Here is a 22,073-nt window from a genome sequence, read left to right on the forward strand (position 1 = left end):
GAGCCTTTGTGGTCTACTTTGGAAAGAAGGGTGCGTGGTCGCTATCCACTTTCCTCATCGATATCTGAACTTCCTGCCAATATTCTGCAGGAAGAATGGTAGAAGATTCCCTTGAAAACCATGCAGAACCCGTATTTATCCATTGCGAGAAGACTGAAAGCTGTTTCGAACGCCAAAGGTTGTCCTACACCGTATTAGGCCTGTTAATGTGTTGCGTCTGTGTTGTTTCCATATTTTTGATCAGCCACTGTATTTAAGACTAATGAAAAGCATCGACATTATTAGTAAGTAAAACATTTGCAGTGGACTAAAGGACTTGTAATATAATACGAAAGACTAATGAATAATGTCAGTCGTTTCTTCAAATGGAAAATGAAAATCGTTTCAGTTATAAACAGGTTCAGCATTTGTAGTAACAACTTCGCTCAAAAAGAATCTGAAAATTATGGGAGAACCTACTTAGTATATTCACTGTAACCGAGTGAGGTGGCGCAGTTGTTAGCACATTGGACGCAAATTCGGGAGGATGATGGTTGAAATCCGGGTCCGGCCATCCAAATTTAGGTTTTCCGTGATTCTCTAAATCGCTCGAGGCAAATGCCAGGATGGTTCCTTTGAAAGGGCACGGCTAATTTCCTTCCTCATTCTTCACACAATCAGAGGTTGTGCTCAGTCTCTAATGACACACATGTCGACGGAACGTTAAACCTAATATTCCTTCCTTTCTTCTTTTTTACTGTTTCGTAATGGTATTGGTTGTACAACGGCATGGATGTAGAGTTGCTGACTGCAATTAGATGTTGGCATGCAAATAAGTAGGTAAACTATAACCACAGTAGAATTTGTCGATACGTACAGCCTTCAAAATAGTGAATATATGTATGCGGTGGCTGATACTGTTATCCTGATGCAAATAAATTAAGGTTTTGTGGTTCCCTTTAACTACACTCCTGGAAATGGAAAAAAGAACACATTGACACCGGTGTGTCAGACCCACCATACTTGCTCCGGACACTGCGAGAGGGCTGTACAAGCAATGATCACACGCACGGCACAGCGGACACACCAGGAACCGCGGTGTTGGCCGTCGAATGGCGCTAGCTGCGCAGCATTTGTGCACCGCCGCCGTCAGTGTCAGCCAGTTTGCCGTGGCATACGGAGCTCCATCGCAGTCTTTAACACTGGTAGCATGCCGCGACAGCGTGGACGTGAACCGTATGTGCAGTTGACGGACTTTGAGCGAGGGCGTATAGTGGGCATGCGGGATGCCGGGTGGACGTACCGCCGAATTGCTCAACACGTGGGGCGTGAGGTCTCCACAGTACATCGATGTTGTCGCCAGTGGTCGGCGGAAGGTGCAAGTGCCCGTCGACCTGGGACCGGACCGCAGCGACGCACGGATGCACGCCAAGACCGTAGGATCCTACGCAGTGCCGTAGGGGACCGCACCGCCACTTCCCAGCAAATTAGGGACACTGTTGCTCCTGGGGTATCGGCGAGGACCATTCGCAACCGTCTCCATGAAGCTGGGCTACGGTCCCGCACACCGTTAGGCCGTCTTCCTCTCACGCCCCAACATCGTGCAGCCCGCCTCCAGTGGTGTCGCGACAGGCGTGAATGGAGGGACGAATGGAGACGTGTCGTCTTCAGCGATGAGAGTCGCTTCTGCCTTGGTGCCAATGATGGTCGTATGCGTGTTTGGCGTCGTGCAGGTGAGCGCCACAATCAGGACTGCATACGACCGAGGCACACAGGGCCAACACCCGGCATCATGGTGTGGGGAGCGATCTCCTACACTGGCCGTACACCACTGGTGATCGTCGAGGGGACACTGAATAGTGCTCAGTACATCCAAACCGTCATCGAACCCATCGTTCGACCATTCCTAGACCGGCAAGGGAACTTGCTGTTCCAACAGGACAACGCACGTCCGCATGTATCCCGTGCCACCCAACGTGCTCTAGAAGGTGTAAGTCAACTACCCTGGCCAGCAAGATCTCCGGATCTGTCCCCCATTGAGCATGTTTGGGACTGGATGAAGCGTCGTCTCACGCGGTCTGCACGTCCAGCACGAACGCTGGTCCAACTGAGGCGCCAGGTGGAAATGGCATGGCAAGCCGTTCCACAGGACTACATCCAGCATCTCTACTATCGTCTCCATGGGAGAATAGCAGCCTGCATTGCTGCGAAAGGTGGATATACACTGTACTAGTGCCGACATTGTGCATGCTCTGTTGCCTGTGTCTATGTGCCTGTGGTTCTGTCAGTGTGATCATGTGATGTATCTGACCCCAGGAATGTGTCAATAAAGTTCCCCCTTCCTGGGACAATGAATTCACGGTGTTCTTATTTCAATTTCCAGGAGTGTATTTTTGTGATTTCCACTGCAGTTATTTTATGAAGATCGTTGCCAGTGTGTTTGCTATCCCCCTTTAGAATAGAGTATATATAATACTCGTGAGCCGCCCATTCAGTTTTTTTAAGATTGTCCTGATATAAGCTACAAACGTTTGCAATCTAGAATTTGCACCGTTCGGTTTACTAATAACGAAGGCCATAGTGTTCCTGTGTTACACATGATCGAGTTTTCTTCTTCTTTTTGTTATATGACGGTTGCACTAATCATGCAATGTAAAAACCGTAATGGTTTGTCCCTGAACGCATAGCGATGTAGTCTTTTTTTCCCTAGCGTTAATCCCTTTCAGCACGCCGTCCACTTTTTCAGGATTTGGCAAATTTTATTGTTTAAATTTGTGGCCGTAGGCCTTTCCTAACGACACAACCGTCAAGTTAACCTAAGGGAAGGAAGTCGTGTGCGCTATCTGTGTGTGATTCGTGTAAACTTTGTTCTCTCTGTTGTTTTTTAACTCTTTGTACATCATATTCTCTGAAGCTGAATTTGGGGACAAAGCCTAGCACTTTCCTAAACGACTGTGGGAAACCTCCGAAAAACTACAGCCCACGGTCGGAAACCAACCTCACGGATTCTAACCCCATCTAGTTACTTCCTGTTTCGCAAGATTCTGCGCTGCGTGTTAAGCTATACTAGCACGCACAGCCGAAATCAAGGGATACGGCACCTAAATAGCTATATGACGATTATTTAACATCGTCATCTAAATAATTTCGGTGTTAGATGAATACCAGATACCAAATCCACTGTGCGTGCAGCTTTCTCTGATGACGATTTCTTCGTGTCACTTTGCCATCCACTCTTATCCCTCCATATTCCGCTTGATAAAATGACGTAAATATTCGGAATCTAACAGTTTGCATTATTCCCTTAATAACTACTTGTGGATCTACAGGGTGGTCCATTGATCGTGACCGGGCCAAATATCTCAGGAAATAAGCGTCAAACGAAACAACTACAAAGAACGAAACTTGTCTAGCTTGAAGGGGGAAACCAGATGACGCTATGGTTGGCCCGCTAGATGGCGCTGCCATAGGTCAAACGGATATCAACTGCGCTTTTTGAAATAGGAACCCCCATTTTTATTACATATTCGTGTAGTACGTACAGAAATATGAATGTTTTAGTTGGACCACTTTTTTCGCTTTGTGATAGATGGCGCTGTAATAGTCACAAACATATGGCTCACAATTTTAGACGAACAGTTGATAACAGGTATGTTTTTTAAATTAAAATACAGAACGGAGGTACGTTTGAACATTTTATATCGGTTGTTCCAATGGGATACACGTACCTTTGTGAACTTATCATTTCTGAAAACGCATGCTGTTACAGCGTGATTACCTGTAAATACCACATTAATGCAATAAATGCTCAAAATGATGTCCGTCAACCTCAATGCATTTGGCAATACGTGTAACGACATTCCTTTCAACAACGAGTAGTTCACCTTCCGTAATGTTCGCACATGCATTGACAATGCGCTGACGCATGTTTTCAGGCGTTGTCGGTGGATCACGATAGCAAATATCCTTCAACTTTCCCCACAGAAGGAAATCCGGGGACGTCAGATCCGGTGAACGTGCAGGCCATGGTATGGTGCTTCGACGACCAATCCACCTGTGTCCGCAGCTCGTGGTCGTGCGGTAGCGTTCTCGCTTCCCGCGGCCGGGTTCCCGGGTTCGATTCCCGGCGGGGTCAGGGATTTTCTCTGCCTCGTGATGACTGGGTGTTGTGTGATGTCCTTAGGTTAGCTAGGTTTAAGTAGCTCTAAGTTCTAGGGGACTGATGACCATAGATGTTAAGTCCCATAGTGCTCAAAGCCAGCCAATCCACTTGTCATGAAATATGCTATTCAATACCGGTTCAACCGCACGCGAGCTATGTGCCGGACATCCATCATGTAGGAAGTACATCGCCATTTTCCATGCAGTGAAACATCTTGTAGTAACATCAGTAGAGCATTACTTAGGAAATCTGCATACACTGCACCATTTAGATTGCCATCGATAAAATGGGGGCTAATTATCCTTCCTCCCATAATGCCGCACCATACATTAACCCGCAAAGGTCGCTGATGTTCCACTTGTCGCAGCCATCGTGGATTTTCCATTGTCCAATAGTGCATATTATGCCGGTTTACGTTACCGCTGTTGGTGAATGACACTTCGTCGCTAAATAGAACGCGTGCAAAAAATCTGTCATCGTCCCGTAATTTGTCTTGTGCCCAGTGGCAGAACTGTACACGACGTTCAAAGTCGTCGCCATGCAATTCCTGGTGCATAGAAATATGGTACGGGTGCAATCGATGTTGATGTAGCATTCTGAACACCGACGTTTTTGAGATTCCCGATTCTCGCGCAATTTGTCTGCTACTGATGTGCGGATTAGCCGCAACAGCAGCTAAAACACCTACTTTGGCATCATCATTTGTTGCAGGTCGTGGTTGACCTTTCACATGTGGCTGAACACTTCCTGTTTCCTTAAATAACGTAACTATCCGGCGAACGGTCCGGACACTTGGATGATGTCGTCCAGGATACCGAGCAGCATACATAGCACATGCCCGTTGGGCATTTTGATCACAATACGCATACATCAACACGATATCGACCTTTTCCGCAATTGATAAACGGTCCATTTTAACACGGGAAATGTATCTCGAAGCAAATACCGTCCGTAGTGGCGGAATGTTAGGTGATACCACGTACTTATACGTTTGTGACTATTACAGCGCCATCTATCACAAAGCGAAAAAAGTGGTCCAACTAAAACATTCATATTTCTTTACGTGCTACACGAATATTTAATAAAAAATGGAGGTTCTTATTTTAAAAAACGCAGTTGATATCCGTTTGACCTATGGCAGCGCCATCTAGCGGGCCAACCATAGCGCCATCTGGTTTCCCCCTTCAACCTAGACGAGTTTCGTTCTTTGTAGGTTTTTCGTTTGATGCTTACTTCGTGAGATATTTGGCCCGGTCACTATCAATGGACCACCCTGTATAGCTTTGTTTTTTTACAAAGGTATGAACAGCGGTATGACTTTTTTAAAAGGCACCCCGTATTTTTTATTCGGTAATTCATTTCCTCTCCTAAAGAACTATTCAAAAATGTATCACTATGTACCATTCAACATTGACGCTGACGCTCCCCGCGCTTAGTGCAGGTACTCGGGGTAATGGAACACCTCCACGTGCTGACGTTGACAGAAGACAAATGTGAACATAAGTAGAATGCACATCCTTCATTCCGTCAACCATCGTCAGTTGAAGAGTTGTGTGAGTAGAATGTACACCAACGAAGAGAAGGTAGAAATGCTACTCATCTATGGGGAATGTAAGTTAGCAGAACAGTAAATGTAATACTGTTTTCTTATGTATGGGTACATTTAGTACAGTAGTTTAGTCCTTTTAAATATTGTTATGTAGAGTAGGCATACAGTAAAGGCTGTCCTTCCTACAAACTGCATCGATAGAATGTGTCTTTTATTGTTGTTGTTGTTGAAGGTAGGCGAAATGTTACGCAGCAGCAGAACAATACCGAGAGCTATATCCTAACGAGAACCCACCTTCCCGACGGATGTTTTCTCGTCTTTTTGCGACGCTTCAGGAAACTGGAAGTTTCAACCTACGACAACGCAATCGTCGTAGCACTCGCAAAGACGAAGCTGCAGAAGTTACTGTTCTCGCTCCCGTTGCTTTGAATCCACATGTGAGCACACGACAGCTTGAACACGACAGTGGCATTCCTAAAACCACTGTACATCGTATTCTTACAAGTCACCGGTTCCATCCTTACGATGTATACCTATATCAAGAATTGCATTGGAATCATTTCCAGAATCGTGTACAGTTCTGTCAGTGGGCACAGCAGCAAATTCTCGCCGATCCGAACTTCTTCTCCAATGTTCTATTTACCGATGAATGTTCCTTCTCAAACAAAGGACAGGTAAATACAAGGAACATGCATTATTGGTCCAGTGACAATCCACGATGGCTTAGACAGGTGGAACATCAGCGTCAATGGAGAGTTAACGTCTGGCGTGGGATGCTTGGTACTACAATTATTAGCCCTTATTTCATCAGTGGTAGTCTACACGGCCAACTTCCTCAGACGAATTCTTCCTCCTCTTCTGCATGAAGTGCCACTAAGAACCAGAATGCTTATGTGTTATCAACACGATGGATGTCCAGCACACAATGCCTTGCGTGCACGTCATGTTCTGATCCGAAGGTATCCTGCCAGATGGATTGGTCGAGGAGGAACAGTTACTTGGCCCGCTATTTCTCCTGACTTAAATCATCTGGACTTTTTTCTTTGGGGATGCATTAATGACGTTGTCTATCGCGATATTCCAACAACTCCAGAGAACATGCAGGAACGTATCGTGCTTGCTTGTCATTCTCTTCACCAGGCAACACTGGAAGCGGTAAACAATTCTTTCATTCAACGAGTGCACCAGTGTATCGGTGTCCAGGTTCACCATTTTGCGCACCTTTGAATGTTCTACTCCTAGGCAGTGGTACAGGAGAGTCAAAGTCAATTTTGTGTTATGATTTTACTTGGTTTTCATTTGTTTTCTGACAACTTCAGCAAGTGAACGAGTTTGTGATCCCGGGCTCAAAGTCAGTGTTATGTTGCGTAACTAATAACGTTGTGTTTTAGTGAATGGTACACTGTGATACAGTTTTGAATAGGTCATTAGAATTGGTATTGAATTACCAAATAAAAAATACAGGTTTCCATTTAAAAAAGTCATACTCCTGTTCATATCTTTGTAAAAAACAAGGCTAGAACGAAGGCAATCGTGCTGATTGACGTGCCCCTGACGGCTAAAGAACATTTGCTTGAAACATTTTGTAATTTGCATCTGGACTTATAGTTATTTAGTGAGAAGACTGATGACCATAGATGTTAAGTCCCATAGTGCTCAGAGCCATTTGAACCAAGTTATTTAGTGTGGTCAAGATCAATGGGACACCCTGTATATAATTTTATTCCAGTAGTTTCTGAAATATCTTCATAGGGATTCATGAGAATTCATTGAGATTGTTCCAAATTTATCATTTGCAATACCGAATTGACCTTTCAAGTGTGATCAGAAACAGTCTAAATAGCTTGTAATGGTGTTGCAGGGTAGGTTGTACAGAAACGTAATTGTTAAGCATAAAATTCGATTCATTGCGCCGTTTTCGCGTTAATTAGCAATTGAAGTTAGCCAGTCAGGCCGTTGCGCGAGCAAATTCGAGCGGCCCGCCAGAGACAGTGTCGTCAAACTTGTTTGTCGTTTGGTTTCCTAAAACAGAACAATACAGCGTATAAAAATTGAACGCGGGACGGTAATAAGGATCGATCCTGAGCCGAAAGCTGAGCAGTCTCGTGCGCTATCATCTACGACATAAGAACAACTGACGCTAATTGTTAACTGGCAGATTACTTGAATTTGCGCGCACAACGGCCTGATTGGCTAACTTCAATGCTAATCGACTCGGTAACGGCGCGACGTGTAGAATTTTTTTCTTAGGAATTATTTCTCAGCACAGCCTACCCTCAACACCAGCAGAGGTTTTCAGCCTGTTTCTGACCACCCTGTAGATCTAAGATTATTTCAGTCTTTCATGTATAGTATGAAACACTCGTTTTGCATCTTTATGACAACAGACTTAAAAAGTGATATGTCGTATGAGCAGTAGGTTTGGCATTATACCTGATGTTAATAAGGGGCATAGGTAGCGTCTTAGTAGCAAGAGCCCTGTCGCAAGCCGTTTAAAGTTCACGACAGACGTCCGCAGCGCTAATAACAATGGGTATGCTCGGAAACTTTCACCTGTTAGCGCCGCCAGCCCCCTCGCTTCTGTGACGGCAGACTTTCCTGACGACGATTGACATAACTGTGACGAAACTCTTTCCAGTACTCGCCTGCGGCTACTGATTGGCTTGGTGCTTGTGTGTGTGGCAGCTTGGAGCGACTTTTGGAGACCTGCCCACGGGACCTGCGTGTTCCAGTCGGACTTCGGATTTAACGTGAGCTGCGCCTTCAAGAAATCCGGCCTGTTCAGGGTGCGGAACCTGGGCGGCGTCAAGGGATATGTCGACCTCGGTCAGTATCGTACTCATGCACAAACACATCTTCTTTTCACACGTACGTTTTTCTACCCTTAAGTAAATACCATAGGCCTAGAACTGATACACAGTGCGATGTTTTCGGCCCTGCAGTAGGGAGTGGAGGTGCCTTATTATTTACTCATACACAAATTGGCGTGATCTGAATGTCTCCAAGATCACTCGAACAATCAATTTAAGTTGAACGGCATTTATTAAACGTTGTAATTAGTATCTGAGACAACACACAGTCATATTCACTCAGTTTTGTATTGTTATCTGAACCTCGACCCCACTGGACAACTATTAACGTTACTGTCATGCCCTGGCTTCGCATTTGCCGGGCAGAATAAATTTAACCTACATTTTACTCTTTCCATTACTTGGTGCGACGTAAATTGAAGCAACGTTCGTCACGCCACAACGGAACGTTTTTGCTATTTCGTGCACGAATATACAGACGGAAGTAAGTTGAAGCACACTCAGTTGAAATTGACACATCTTTCGTTTTAAATAATGACAATCTTTGGAAAGAGAGCGACTTCGTTCTCACGATATTCTTCTGGGTGTGTTTAGAAAACCGTTATTCGAGTTAGACTGTACAGCAATTGTAGTGCCTGTGTCGTATATCACTCATAGAAATAATGATAATAAGATAAAATGGATTGCGGAGCGCACGGAGCGATATAGGTAGATATTTTCCTTTCACTTCATTCGGGAGTGAAATAAAGCATGGACATGTCCGAAAGAACAGACACCACGCAATCGTATAACTGATAAGCCTAGCTGTGCAGTGGATCCACCTTCTTTAGTGAGGATGCAAACATACGTCCGACCTCCTGTGGAAATCTCTGAGTACCTAACGGCAATATAATGGACACTGACTGCGGATATGGCCGAGCGGTTCTAGGCGCTTCAGTCTGGAGCCGCGCCACCACTACGGTCACAGGTTCGAATCCTGCCTCAGGCATGGATGTGTGTGATGTCCTTAGGTTAGTTAGGTTTAAGTAGTTGTAAGTCTAGGGGACTGACGACCTCAGATGTTAAGTCCCATAGTGCTCAGAGCCATTTTTGACTGCGGATAGGTGGCATTGGGTGGCAGTGCAGATCGGCCGTGAGGCGTGCCGGGATAGACCGTGCCGTTGCGGTACGCAGTGGGTTACCGCACTTGCCTAGTAAGCAAGGGATCCCGGGTTCGAATCCCGGTCCGATACACATTTTCGCTCGCCGCCGCTGATTCCGTCTAATGTCCCGCTGCAGCTGACACCAGTGATCCCCTACAATTTACACATAAAGCAAGAAGGGGCTACTACTGCAACAGCGTGCTCTCCACGATACATTGTCCAGCAGCTTGCACAGTACGTATGAAGACGCAAGTTTAAGGATAGCACACACTAATCACGTGGCAATATACGGAATTGATCTTAAACTTGGAGGTACTTCTTGGGTTATTAAGGAAGTACGTGCGTACGGGGAACGTTGTCAGGTTTGCTATGTTGTCATGTTTGATAGCGTATTGAGGACTTGGCTCTGAGCACTATGGGACTTCACATCTGAGGTCATCAGTCCCCTAGAACTTAGAACTTATTAAACCTAACTAACCTAAGGAAATCACACACATCCATGCCCGAGGCAGGATTCGAACCTGCGACCGTAGTGGTCGCACGGTTCCAGACTGTAGCGCCTAGAACCGCTCAGCCACCCCGGCAGGCATTGAGGACTTCTTTACAGGCATAACACTGGACGTTAACCTGAATCGCGGATGCATCCTCATACACAGAAATAATTTCAGGTGAACCCCAAGAATATGTGAATGGTTTACTACTGTACGTGTTACATATTAATCAGTTAGTCGATACTATCAGATGTTCCGTAAATCTACGAACAGGTATTGTCCGACAAACCTTGTAGTAACAGACGGTGAGTAATGACAAAATATCAGCTTTGTATGAAGCTGTCCAACTAGCTCTTAATGTATAGAAATGTAAAAAGAATACACTTCAGGAAATTTAGAAACTTAATAACCTTCTATATATACCGGGTAATCAAAAAGTCAGTATAAATTTGAAAACTGAATAAATCACGGAATAATGTAGATAGAGAGGCACAAATTCACACATATGCTTGGAATGACTTGGGGTTTTATTAGAACCAAAAAAATACAAAAGTTAAAAAAATGTCCGAAGATGGCGCTTCATCTGATCAGAATAGCAATAATTAGCATAACAAAGTAAGACAAAGCAAAGATGATGTTCTATACAGGAAATGCTCAATACGTCCACCATCATTTCTCAACAATAGCTGTAGTCGAGGAATAATCGCACGGACTGAGGTCTGGGGACCTGGGAGGCCAAGCATGACGAAAGTGGCTGCTGAGCACACGATCATCACCAAACGACGCGCGCAAGAGATCTTTCACGCGTCTAGCAATATGGGGTGGAGCGCCATCCTGCATAAAACCCATGTCATTCCAAGCATTTGTGTCAATTTTTACCTCTCTATCTACATTATTCTGTGGTTTATTCAGTTTTAAAATTTATACTGACTTTTTGATCACCCGGTCTGTGCGGATGCACAAACAGTGCCCGAACTCTTACGGGAATCGGCGGTAAAGCCGCCAGTAATGAGTATGATGGACAGGGGCACTATGAATATAGTGCGGGACGATAAGTTGCGAATGTGGGTCTCACAGGAGGCGTACCAGAGATACGTTCCTGCAGTCGCACTATCTTCTGTGTCCCTGGTGGCTCAGCTGGATAGAACGTCTGCCATGTAAGCAGGAGATCCCGGGTTCGAGTCCCGGTCGAGGCACACATTTTCTACTGCACCTGTTGACTTATATCAACGCCTCTATGCAGCTAAGGGTATTCATTTCATGGTAATTTAATAACTTCTCTCCCTTTCACGGGAGAATCAGTCTTGTGGTGCAAACAACTGGCAGTAATAATAGGATCAGCAGCCGATTACGCGAAGAGCAATCCATTGCTCAGAAACTGTAAAACTACTATTATTTTTTCCTCGAAAGAAACTATTTACACATTATTTGTACGTAATGTACTGGTATTTTGTTCATATGTTTGGGACCCCTGGTGGACTAACAGGGGACTTGAAAGTGCGCAGCCGGCAGCGGTGGCCGAGCGGTTCTAGGCGCTTCAGTCCGGAACCGCGCGACTGCTACGGTCACAAGATCGAATCCTGCCTCGGACATGGATGAGTGTGATGTCCTTAAGTTAGTTGGGTTTAACTAGTTCTAAGTTCTAGGGGACTGATGACCTCAGGTGTTAAGTCCCATAGTGGTCAGAGCCATTTGAACCATCTGAAAGTGCGCAGAGGAGAGCAGGGCTAAATAGTTACAAGCTTATTGTAATGACAAGCGTGTGCAACAGAAATTCTGCAAAATCTGAAATGCACTTAAGGCAATATGTCTACTACCCTCCGAAAATCTGGCCAAAACTTCGTGGAATCTATTTTCAAAGAAAGACCTCTACATAACGCTGATATAGGATCAATGCAAATAAAATTAGAGTAATAACATCTCGCACAAAGTGAGTGTAGAAGTTTTCTTTGACACGTTCCAGCTGTGGAAAGTACAATGAAAATCTCCCACTATCTCACACTATACATTTATTCGTAGACTACAAAGGCGTACCAGAGATACGTTCCTGCAGTCGCACTATCCTCTGTGTCCTTGGTGGGTCAGCTGGATAGAACGTCTGCCATGTAAGCAGGAGATCCCGGGTTCGAGTCCCGGTCGAGGCACACATTTTCTACTGCACCTGTTCACTTATATCAACGCCTCTATGCAGCTAAGGGTATTCATTTCATGGTAATTTAATAACTTCTCTCCCTTTCACGGGAGAATCAGTCTTGTGATGCAAACAACTGGCAGTAATAATAGGATCAGCAGCCGATTACGCGAAGAGCAATCCATTGCTCAGAAACTGTAAAACTATTATTATTTTTTCCCGATTAGGTGGCTAAACAACCTGTCTGAGTTTCCCAGCCAAAAATGCCATTTGAACCTTTTTGTTTTTCAGATCGTGTAATCTATGATCTGCGTGTTTTAAGTTGTTGTGGATTGCTGAGGTTTACACATAATAAAACTTAACAACGTGTAAACGCCCGCAAGTGTTGCAGGTAACTTGGTATCCATATGCTGAACTGGCGTAGCTGTACTATGGTAGTCGTCAGAATCAGGGCGGATACTGGTGCTGTCTGATCATGACCAACGGGTGTACGATGGTGTTCACTTCTAGAGACTACAAAGACGTAAGTTATGTAGAACCCTCTATTTTCCCTTTCGTTATAATTCTAAGGAATGATTTCTGTCATATACAAATATGAGACTTCTCAGATACACGAAGCAGTTTGCACGTATAGCATAAGTAACAGGAATTTGAAAATTTTCTTTTCCTGGCAATATGCCGTTTAAATATTTCGCCCTTGGTGTATCCCTGCTTTTCGGATGTCTGGCAAGTGTTTTTGTAGCTGGATGACCTTCCACACGCCACCTCATCCCTTTCGTGTAGGGATAGGACTATAATATATACCATCTGTAAACCCACATCCGTAGTAGAGTCCCCTAACACATGTGTAGACGATGGCGGTCGACTTCGAAATAGCCTGGTGCTAGCAGGACGTCTACGGCCAGTATTTGCAGGAGAGGAAAGGTGGTGGTGTCAAGTTCCTGATCACCAAACTTTTCATCAATTCGTCAATGTCCAGGATTAATTTCCACAGCTCTCTGCAGTGTCTCATGAAGAGAGGGCATATGATACTGTTAATGTGATCCGTCCATCGGATGGGGTCTTTAAGCTCGGCGGTGCTATAGGAGGGGAATAGGCTAGGTGCTGCCACCGGATTTCACCGTATCCATTCTCGTATCATCATCATCCAACTCAAACATGAAGCCACACTATACACGCACAATTAGAGTCAGGCACGCTCAACAGCTACACTTAAGACGTAATTCCCAGCCACAGCGTGGAAGGGGGTCATTTGTGTACGGAGGAAGATAACACTTCCCGATTAGGTAGCTAAACGACCTGTCTGAGTTTCCCAGCCAAAAATGCCATTTGAACTTTTTGTTTTTCAGATCGCGTAATCTATGATCTGCGTATTTTAAGTTGTTGCGGATTTCTGAGGTTTACACTAGGAACTTTCAACTAAAAGAGTGAAGGAAGCTGCCTTATAACGACACCCAGGCTAGCTGATACACCGGACAAACAGAGGTCACAAACTTTCCTTTATTCGTAACATACATTTCCTACTCACAGCTGTGGTCTGATCATGCATTCAAATGTGATCGTATCGGAAACTGCATCGTCAAGCCCCTCAGCAGACGCCACGATTTCGTCGATGTCGCAAGAACTTGCTCAGAAACGCGATTATGTATACAATCCAGAATATTAGGTATGATGCTGATATTCAGAGGAGTCATGTTACATACGCTGCGATACGGCTGAAATTGACCACTCCAGTTGTAGACAAATAAAAAATGTATCGGAGCTCCATACAACAGTCGTCAGTCCGTTTCCCGAATTTAGTCCAGGTCTGTTTCGTCTCCCTACGTTGCAGGCTAGAGCAGTACACGTTTCGTTATTCTAAATGAGTGTTTAGCTTATCCGCCTTAATTTCGGAATTTCAAACGTGATTCCCCAACTGAAGCAGCGAAAATATGACGAAATGTCCCGGTCATTCTCACGCTTGCAGAAGAGACCGCAATCGTCACTTTTCTCAAATAGGAAAGTGTCTCACAGCTGAACAGAAGCGCACACCGTTCGCTTGCTGCAGTGCACTGTGTCTCGGCAGCAACTGAGACGTTCTCCGCGACGACGGATCATCAGGAGTGAATGTGGCAGAGGAACGCATATATGGTTGCGGACGCGTGTAGCCATTCAGGCACTCACTGCTGCGATAACGATCCAGTTTTCAAGCACATCAAAAATCCTCTGTTTCGTGTAGTTCATAGCATCAGTGCGTGACAAATTATGTATTAGTGGTAGAAAGTTAGTCCACACGAACATACCCTGAAATACTGCGGTATGACCCCGCCATATTTAAGCGGACGGACGTTTTGGTTAATTTCTGATTCGATTTTTTACATGTTTCGTGGGGAAAGTGTGATTTATACTGAGGAGCCAAAGAAACGGGTACACCTACCTAATATTGTGTAGGGCCCCAGCGAGCACGCACAAGTGCCACAACACGATGTGGCGTGGGCTCTACTAATGTCTGACGCTATGAATCCCGCAGGGCTGTCCATAAATCCGTAAGCGTACGCGGGGGTGGAGATCTCTTCTGAACAGCACGTTGCAAGGCAGCCCACGTATGCTCAATAATGTTCATGTCTGGGGAGTTTGGTGGCCAGCTGAAGTGTTTAAACTCAGAAGAGTGTTCCTGGAGCCACTCTGTAGCAATTCTGGATGTGTAGGGTGTCGCATTGTCCTGTTGGAATTGACCAAGTCCGTCGGAATGCACAATGGACATGAATGGATGCAGATGATCAGACAGGATGCTTACGTACGTGTCACCTGTCAGAGTCGTATCTAGACATATCACGGGTCCCATATCACTCCAACTGCACAAGCACCATACCATTACAGAGGGTCCACCAACTTGAACAGTCCCCTGCTGACATGCAGGGCCCATGGTTCAGATGGTTCAGATGCTTCTATGCACTATGCGACAACATCTGAGGTCATAAGTCCCCTAGACTTGCAACTGCTTAAACCTAACTAACCTAAGGACATCACACACATCCATGCCTGAGGCAGGATTCGAACCTGCGACCGTAGCAGCAGCGCAGTTCCGGACTGAAGCACCTAGAACCGCTCGGCCACATTGCCGGCCCCGGGGTCCATGAATTCATGAGATTGTCTCCATACCCGTACACGTCCATCCGCTCGATACAATTTGAAACGAGACTCGTCCGACCAGGCAACATGTTTCCAGACATCAACAGTCCAATGTCGGTGATAACGGGCCCAGGCGAGGTGTAAAGCTTTGTGTCATTTAGTGATCAAGGGTACACGACTGGGCCTTCGGCTCCGAAAGCCCATTTCGATTATGTTTCGTTGAATGGTTCGCGCGCTGACACTTGTTGATGGCCCAGCACTGAAATCTGCTGCAATTTGCGGAAGGGCTGCACCTCTGTCACGTTGAACGATTCTCTTCAGTCGTCGTTGGTCCCGTTCTTGCAGGATCTTTTTCCGGCCGCAGCGATGTCAGAGATTTGATGTTTTGCCGGATTCCTGATATTCACGGTACACTCGTGAAATGGTCATAGGGGAAATCCCCACTTCATCGTTACCTCGGAGATGCTGAGTCCCATCGCTCGTGCGCCGACTATAACAGCACGTTCAAACTCACTAAAATCTTGATAACCTGCCATTGTAGCAGCAGTAACCGATCTCGCAACTGCGCCAGACACTTATTATCTCAAATAGGTTTTGCCGGCCGCAGCGCCATATTCTGCCTGTTTACATATCACTGTATTCGAATACACATGCCTATATCAGTTTCTTTGGCGCTTCAGCGTAGAATACATTCAACAATGGAAAACATTCTCATGCGGCAGCCTTAGAGCACAACATAGCAACTTAGAGGTGCTATCTATGTGTCCAATAAGCTTCCTTCATCTACATCATCCTTTCTAAAGCTCGATATTTCTCTTGCGATTTGTCGCAATTCTCTAGAAACCAGTAATAAATACGGCCAGTGAATTGCGTACATTCATCGAAGTCTATTAAGGCCAGTTACGTGAGTGCTCTCTGTGGCACTCAAACACACAGGGAGACGGAAAGGCAACTTGAAGCGACTGGGACGCAAAGCATGTAGCAGCAGCGTAACTTTAAGACCCGGACTCCAGTGGCCGGTGGTCCGTGACACCGCGTAGCGCCGCGTACTCACCACTGGCACACTTTGTCTTCGGTAAAGCACCTGCCTTTATTTTCTAAACATTTTCGAGCTGTTGCCACTAGACGAGGTAGCTCATTGACAGCGCGCCAAGGAGATAGTCCTGACTATTTAGGCTCCTGCTACGTCGTTATTCTTCTGTCCCAGTCCGCGTTCGATTCCTAGCGCGCGCGCACACGCACACACTCGTTGCATCACAGTCAGCCTTAAACAATGAAACGGACCGCCGACTCTAACACACGTAGCTTTTATTTGCAGACACAGGTTGTTTAGCATATAATCGACTGCTGATGCATTACAAAGAATTAACATTTAGTTTACAGCTGCGCGTCGGTGAAGGCATGAGGAGCGTGTAATATGTCGCAACTCTTGGTAGTTCCTAAAGTGGCGTTGTCCCAAATAAGGTAACATTTAACAGTTGACAAACAGAAAAGGAAGTCGAGACCGGTTTCTTGACGGTGACATCGAAAATAATGGGAGATGCTAGCTCGTAAACAGGTAAAGGAAAAGTGAAAAATGAAATAAGGGAGTCAGTATCTGGGACACGCAGTATTTTTGCGTCGTTTTTTGTGTCTGCAAGGGAGGCGACAGCTCGAGGAAAATACGTAATGCACAGACTCTTGTTACGTAAAGTAGTGAATATGCACCACGAGCTATCCCCCGCACTCATGTTGCCATTTCAACAGCTTGAGAAAAACACTCCACTTTCACTCGTGGTAGTGAGGTCAATACAGTGAATTAACACTTCTTCAAAAGAAAAAAAAGAAAAAAAAGAGTCCTGTATGTGTGTTTTCTCTACGCCATATCACTTGTGCATAAATAACGTACATTCTACTAAACGGATTTTGAAGAAACTTTTCTTGTGCATTCACAGTTATTTAATATAAACTATAGACTAGGTTTATACACTATAAGTCAATAGCATGAGAAGTGATACTAATTCGAAGTAAACGAGGACGAAATCGAGGTGTTGTTCACTTTTGCACCCAGTACATGTCTTTGTATTTTCAGTACGCTGGCGACTGAAATTCATAGAAAGAGCACATGCGCTGGGTATTCGCAGTGTGATACCGAGCGCTGTAGGTCAATAGATTGCGCGACCGATTTTCTCCGCTTGTTGTTGTTGTGGTCTTCAGTCCGATGACTGGTTTGGCGCAGTTCTCTATGCTCGTCTATCCTGTACAAGCCTCTTCATTTAAGAATAATTAATGCAAGAGACATATAATTGAATTTGCTTACCTTAATCATCTCTTGGCCTCCCTCTACAATTTTTACCACCACACTTCCCTTCATTAGAAAAACTACGATTTTTTAATGTTTATACACACTGAAGCGCCAAACAAATTGGTATAGGCACGCGTATTCAAATACAGAGATACGTAAACGGGCAGAATACGGCGCTGTGGCCGGCAATGCCTCTGTAAAACATCAAGTGTCTGCGCATTTGTTAGATCGGTTACTGCTGCTACAATTGCAGGTTATCAAGATTTAAGTGAGTTTCAACGTGATGTTATAGTCGGCGCACGAGCGATGGGACACAGCATCTCCGAGGTAGTGATGATTTTCCCGTACGATCATTTCACGATTGTACCGTGAATATTAGGAATCAGATAAACATCAAATCTGCGACATCGCTGAGGCCGGAGAAAGATACTGCAAGAACGGGACCAACTACGATTGAAGAGAAGCGTTCAGCGTGACAGATGTGCAACCCTTCTGCCAATTTCTGCAGATTTCAATGCTGGGCCATCAACAACTGTCAGCGTGCGAACCGTTCATGGGCTTTTGGAACTGAAGAGCCAATCGTGTAACCTTGATGACTACTCGACACAAAGTTTTACACCTCGCCTGGGCCCATCGACACTGACATTGGACTGTTGCCGACTGGAAAAATGTTGCCTGTTCGGGCGAGTCTCGTTTCAAATTGTATCGAGCAGATGGCCGTGTACGGGTATGGAGACAACCTCAAGAATCCATGGACCCTGCATGTCAGCTGGGGACTGTTCGAGCTTGTGGAGGCTCTGTAATGGTGTAGGGCGTGCGCAGTTGGAGTGATATGGGACCATCTGATACGTGTAGATACGACTCTGACAGGTGATACTTACGTAAGCATCCTGTCTGATCACTTGGATCCATTCATATCTATTGTGCATTCCGACGGTCTTGAGCAATTCCAGCAGGACAGTGCGACACTGCGTACTATCAGAATTTTTACAGAGTGGCTCTAGGAACACTCTTTTCAGTTTAAACACTTCTGCTGACCACCAAACTCCCCAGACATGAACATTACTGATCATAGAAAATTGTTAAGGCTTTCGTGGCCACTTGTTGACAAACTGCCTATTGGCTTCTGTCTCGGGTTCTTCGGCCGACGTTCATATTATGATTTTTCTGACGTTTCGCCAGCACGAATGGCTGGCATTGTCAAAGCTTCACCCTCCACTGCCGGTGGTGAACTGGAGCCGAGCTCGCGGGCGCAGACTATATGTACCTAGCGCGCCAACGTCCGAGGGCTCCTCTGCGGTCATTTCCGGTGCGGTTCTCCTCTTGCTATCTGCGACGGTCGTTCGCTGCAGTACGGGAAGCCAGGATCCGTTTACCTTAAGGCTTTCCTCTTTCTTGTTCAAACTGTTCGCGTGTAGAAATACAAAAACACGCGAACAGTTTGAACAAGAAAGAGGAAAGCCTTAAGGTAAACGGATCCTGGCTTCCCGTACTGCAGCGAACGACCGTCGCAGGTAGCAAGAGGAGAACCGCACGGGAAATGACCGCAGAGAAGCCCTCAGACGTTGGCGCACCAGTTACATATAGTCTGCGCCCGCGAGCTCGGCTCCAGTTCACCACCGGCAATGGAGGGTGAAGCTTTGACAATGCCAGCCACTCGTGCTGGCGAAACGTCAGGAAAATCATTATATGAACGTCGGCCGAAGAACCCGAGACAGAAGCCAATAGGCAGTTTGATTACTGATCATGTCTGGGATGCCTTGGAACTTGCTGTTCAGAAGAGATCTCCACCCACTCGTTCTCTTATGTATTTATGGACAGCCCTGCAGGGTTCATAGTGTCAGTTCCCTCCAGCACTACTTCAGACTTTAGTCGAGTCCATGCCACGTCGTGACGTCGTGTTACGGTACTTCGTGCTCGCGGGGGTCCTACACAATATTAGATAGGTGTACAAGTTTCTTTGGCTCTTCAGTGTATTTATTACAAGATGTAGTTATTTGCTTAATGACATGACCAAGCGTGACAGATGCATATCTTAATTCATGTGCCTGACAATTTCAGTATTATTGATGATAATAATTTGGTTGGTGAAAGTGACTTCGATACTGAAAAATATACTTTCAATAATATAACTATTCGGTATGTCATCTTCTCTGAGAGATCTTTTTATTAAGGTTTGTGGTTTTGTAAATCTTCAATCAAATGCTTGTTGAAAGACACCTTTGTCAGTATACTCCAGACGAATGAATGACTGTACGGTTCCTTCAACAAGCCATGGACTATTTATTTCGTTTGTTTCCTCAGCTGAGCTACTTCTCCGTTTCCGACCTGCACGTCGATCACGCGTTAAATCCTCCTTCCTGCAGTCCTTCTGTTGGTACATGACATACAGGCAGCCTTCGCATGTTCCACTCGACAATGCTACTGCAGAGGGTAAGAATAACGCTGCTACCGTATACATTCCAGAAAACACAGTGGAGTTGCTGGTGGAATAATACGTAGTTGAGTAATTTCTGCCATATTCGTAGCAGAAGCTTAGATAAAACGGTTTCGTAGGACGGTTTCAGGAAATAAAAACTGGAACGCGACACTCCGCAGTTCCTGTTTATGGAGATTGCTTGTACAGCTATTTGATGGAACTATTTCTGTTCGAAGGTGTTATGCTTTATCACACAACCGCTACAGAGGACCGCTACGGGGACAACGTCCGGCGCTCCGCACCCAGAGCGGGCCGCACTGACCCAGCAAAGCTGCGTCAAGCCAAAGGTAACCCCAGTCCCTACAGCCTGCACGGAAGCCACTCGCTAGGGGCTTTCTACCTCGAATTAAATTGCAGTCCCTGAGCTTGATAATGCTTCGACCGCTTTGGCATTTACAGTAACAAATGGCAAGCTGTTCCACTGGCAGCACGAAACATAGCTGGAAGCCCTGAGGTTCATTTTTGGGACATTAAAGTCTGTAACAATAATTAAATTTTCCTGTTCATAGGGAACTGCCACGAAGGTATGACAACTCAATGAAAGAATCACCAGAAAGGTATAAATTAATGGCTATATTGACTACTAGTGATTCAAACGATTGAGTATATCTTCAATGGTAAAACAATATTACCACTGAAAGGTAAAAATGGGGCTATTCCGAGGCGCCAACCCGGTTTACAGTAGGCCGTTTTTACATCAAGGCATACATCATGGTTCCGATAATTTATTTCCCATATATGTCGTATGAGGCTGTGACGATCTGATGGTATAATCTTATTTCTTTCTTTATTTTCTAGATATCTGGTGGTCTGTACCCTAGAAACTAAAACAGACCGTACATTTTAAATGCAAACCTTTTAGGTTCTGTTTAACCGTGACTGTTATGAATGTCAACTGAAGATAAAAACTATTGTAACCCGTCACATCTATCACTCGTGCCTGAGGATTATATCTCGATGATCAAATGGTTTTATTACAACCAAAAAGGCATAGACGATTTCTATACAAGATTTTTTGTGGGCAACATGTAACACTGACTTTCAGCGATCACAGATTGCTTTTCAAGTTCCGTTTACATTGTACATTTCACTATCGATAGTTCTAATTTCAAGGGACCTCAAAAAAGTTCGAATAACTGAGAGTTCGAGTTAACGATAGTGTGACTGATCAAGGGGGATGAAGAAAATGTCGATGTAAGAATTTCTCCTCCAAAATTAAATTTAAAAATATTACTGTAGTTTCAATAATATTCTTATTTCCTTCCAGAGGAACAACTAGATCTCAGAAGTAGATTACTTTTTTTAGGGTTCATTAACTGTAACTTATTTTAAAATTTAAAACGAAACGTTCGATTTTTTTTTTTTTTTTTTTTTTTTTTTTTTTTTTTTTTTTTTTTTTTGGAAAGAGCTCAGTGAACGCTTTCTGCTTCGGTGCCATTCATCGTGCGTTGTCAGCGCATTTCCTATCGTGACCAGACCCGAAAACACATCAACGTCTACTTCCGTTCTGACAAGGGGAACTCCCAATCCCACCCCCCTCAGAGTGAGTGGTAAGATGATCCAGTGGATAGCCCGTCAAAAACTGGACACAAATATAGCACGAAGGTGTACCGAACTGTGGGAAAAGAAGCAAAATAGTAACAGTGAAAGTTTCAAGCTGAAGACGTGCAACAGCGAGCGAAGTGGTACAACCGTGGCGTCCTGGCTATGTGGTCACAGTGCTGGACTACAAAGTTGGTCACCTGTGTTCAAATCTCCCTCGTGCCCCCCCCCCTTTTTTTTTCAAAATTATGAAGTCTGTTCGGTCACTGACGTATCTGGAAGTCGTGGAACGAGGTGAAACCCGAAGGTAGAAGTTGAGTGAATTAGAAAACCACGTATACCAACAATTTATCCACGCCATAAATGAATTAAGTGCAGTGCATGATAGAGACT

General features: G+C 45.0%; 1 protein-coding gene across 1 annotated transcript in view; it reads left to right on the forward strand.

The window, feature by feature from the left end:
- The window catches only part of LOC126469636 (uncharacterized), a 358,045-nt gene that overhangs the window by 77,681 nt on the left and 258,291 nt on the right, over nt 1–22,073 (forward strand). The window contains exon 2 of the mRNA XM_050096761.1: nt 8,376–8,516. Within this exon, the coding sequence (XP_049952718.1) occupies nt 8,376–8,516 (141 nt within the window). The remainder of the gene's footprint in view (nt 1–8,375; nt 8,517–22,073) is intronic.

The sequence above is a fragment of the Schistocerca serialis genome, chromosome 3 (assembly GCF_023864345.2).
Source record: "Schistocerca serialis cubense isolate TAMUIC-IGC-003099 chromosome 3, iqSchSeri2.2, whole genome shotgun sequence".
In the NCBI taxonomy this organism is placed as follows: Eukaryota; Metazoa; Arthropoda; class Insecta; order Orthoptera; family Acrididae; genus Schistocerca; species Schistocerca serialis.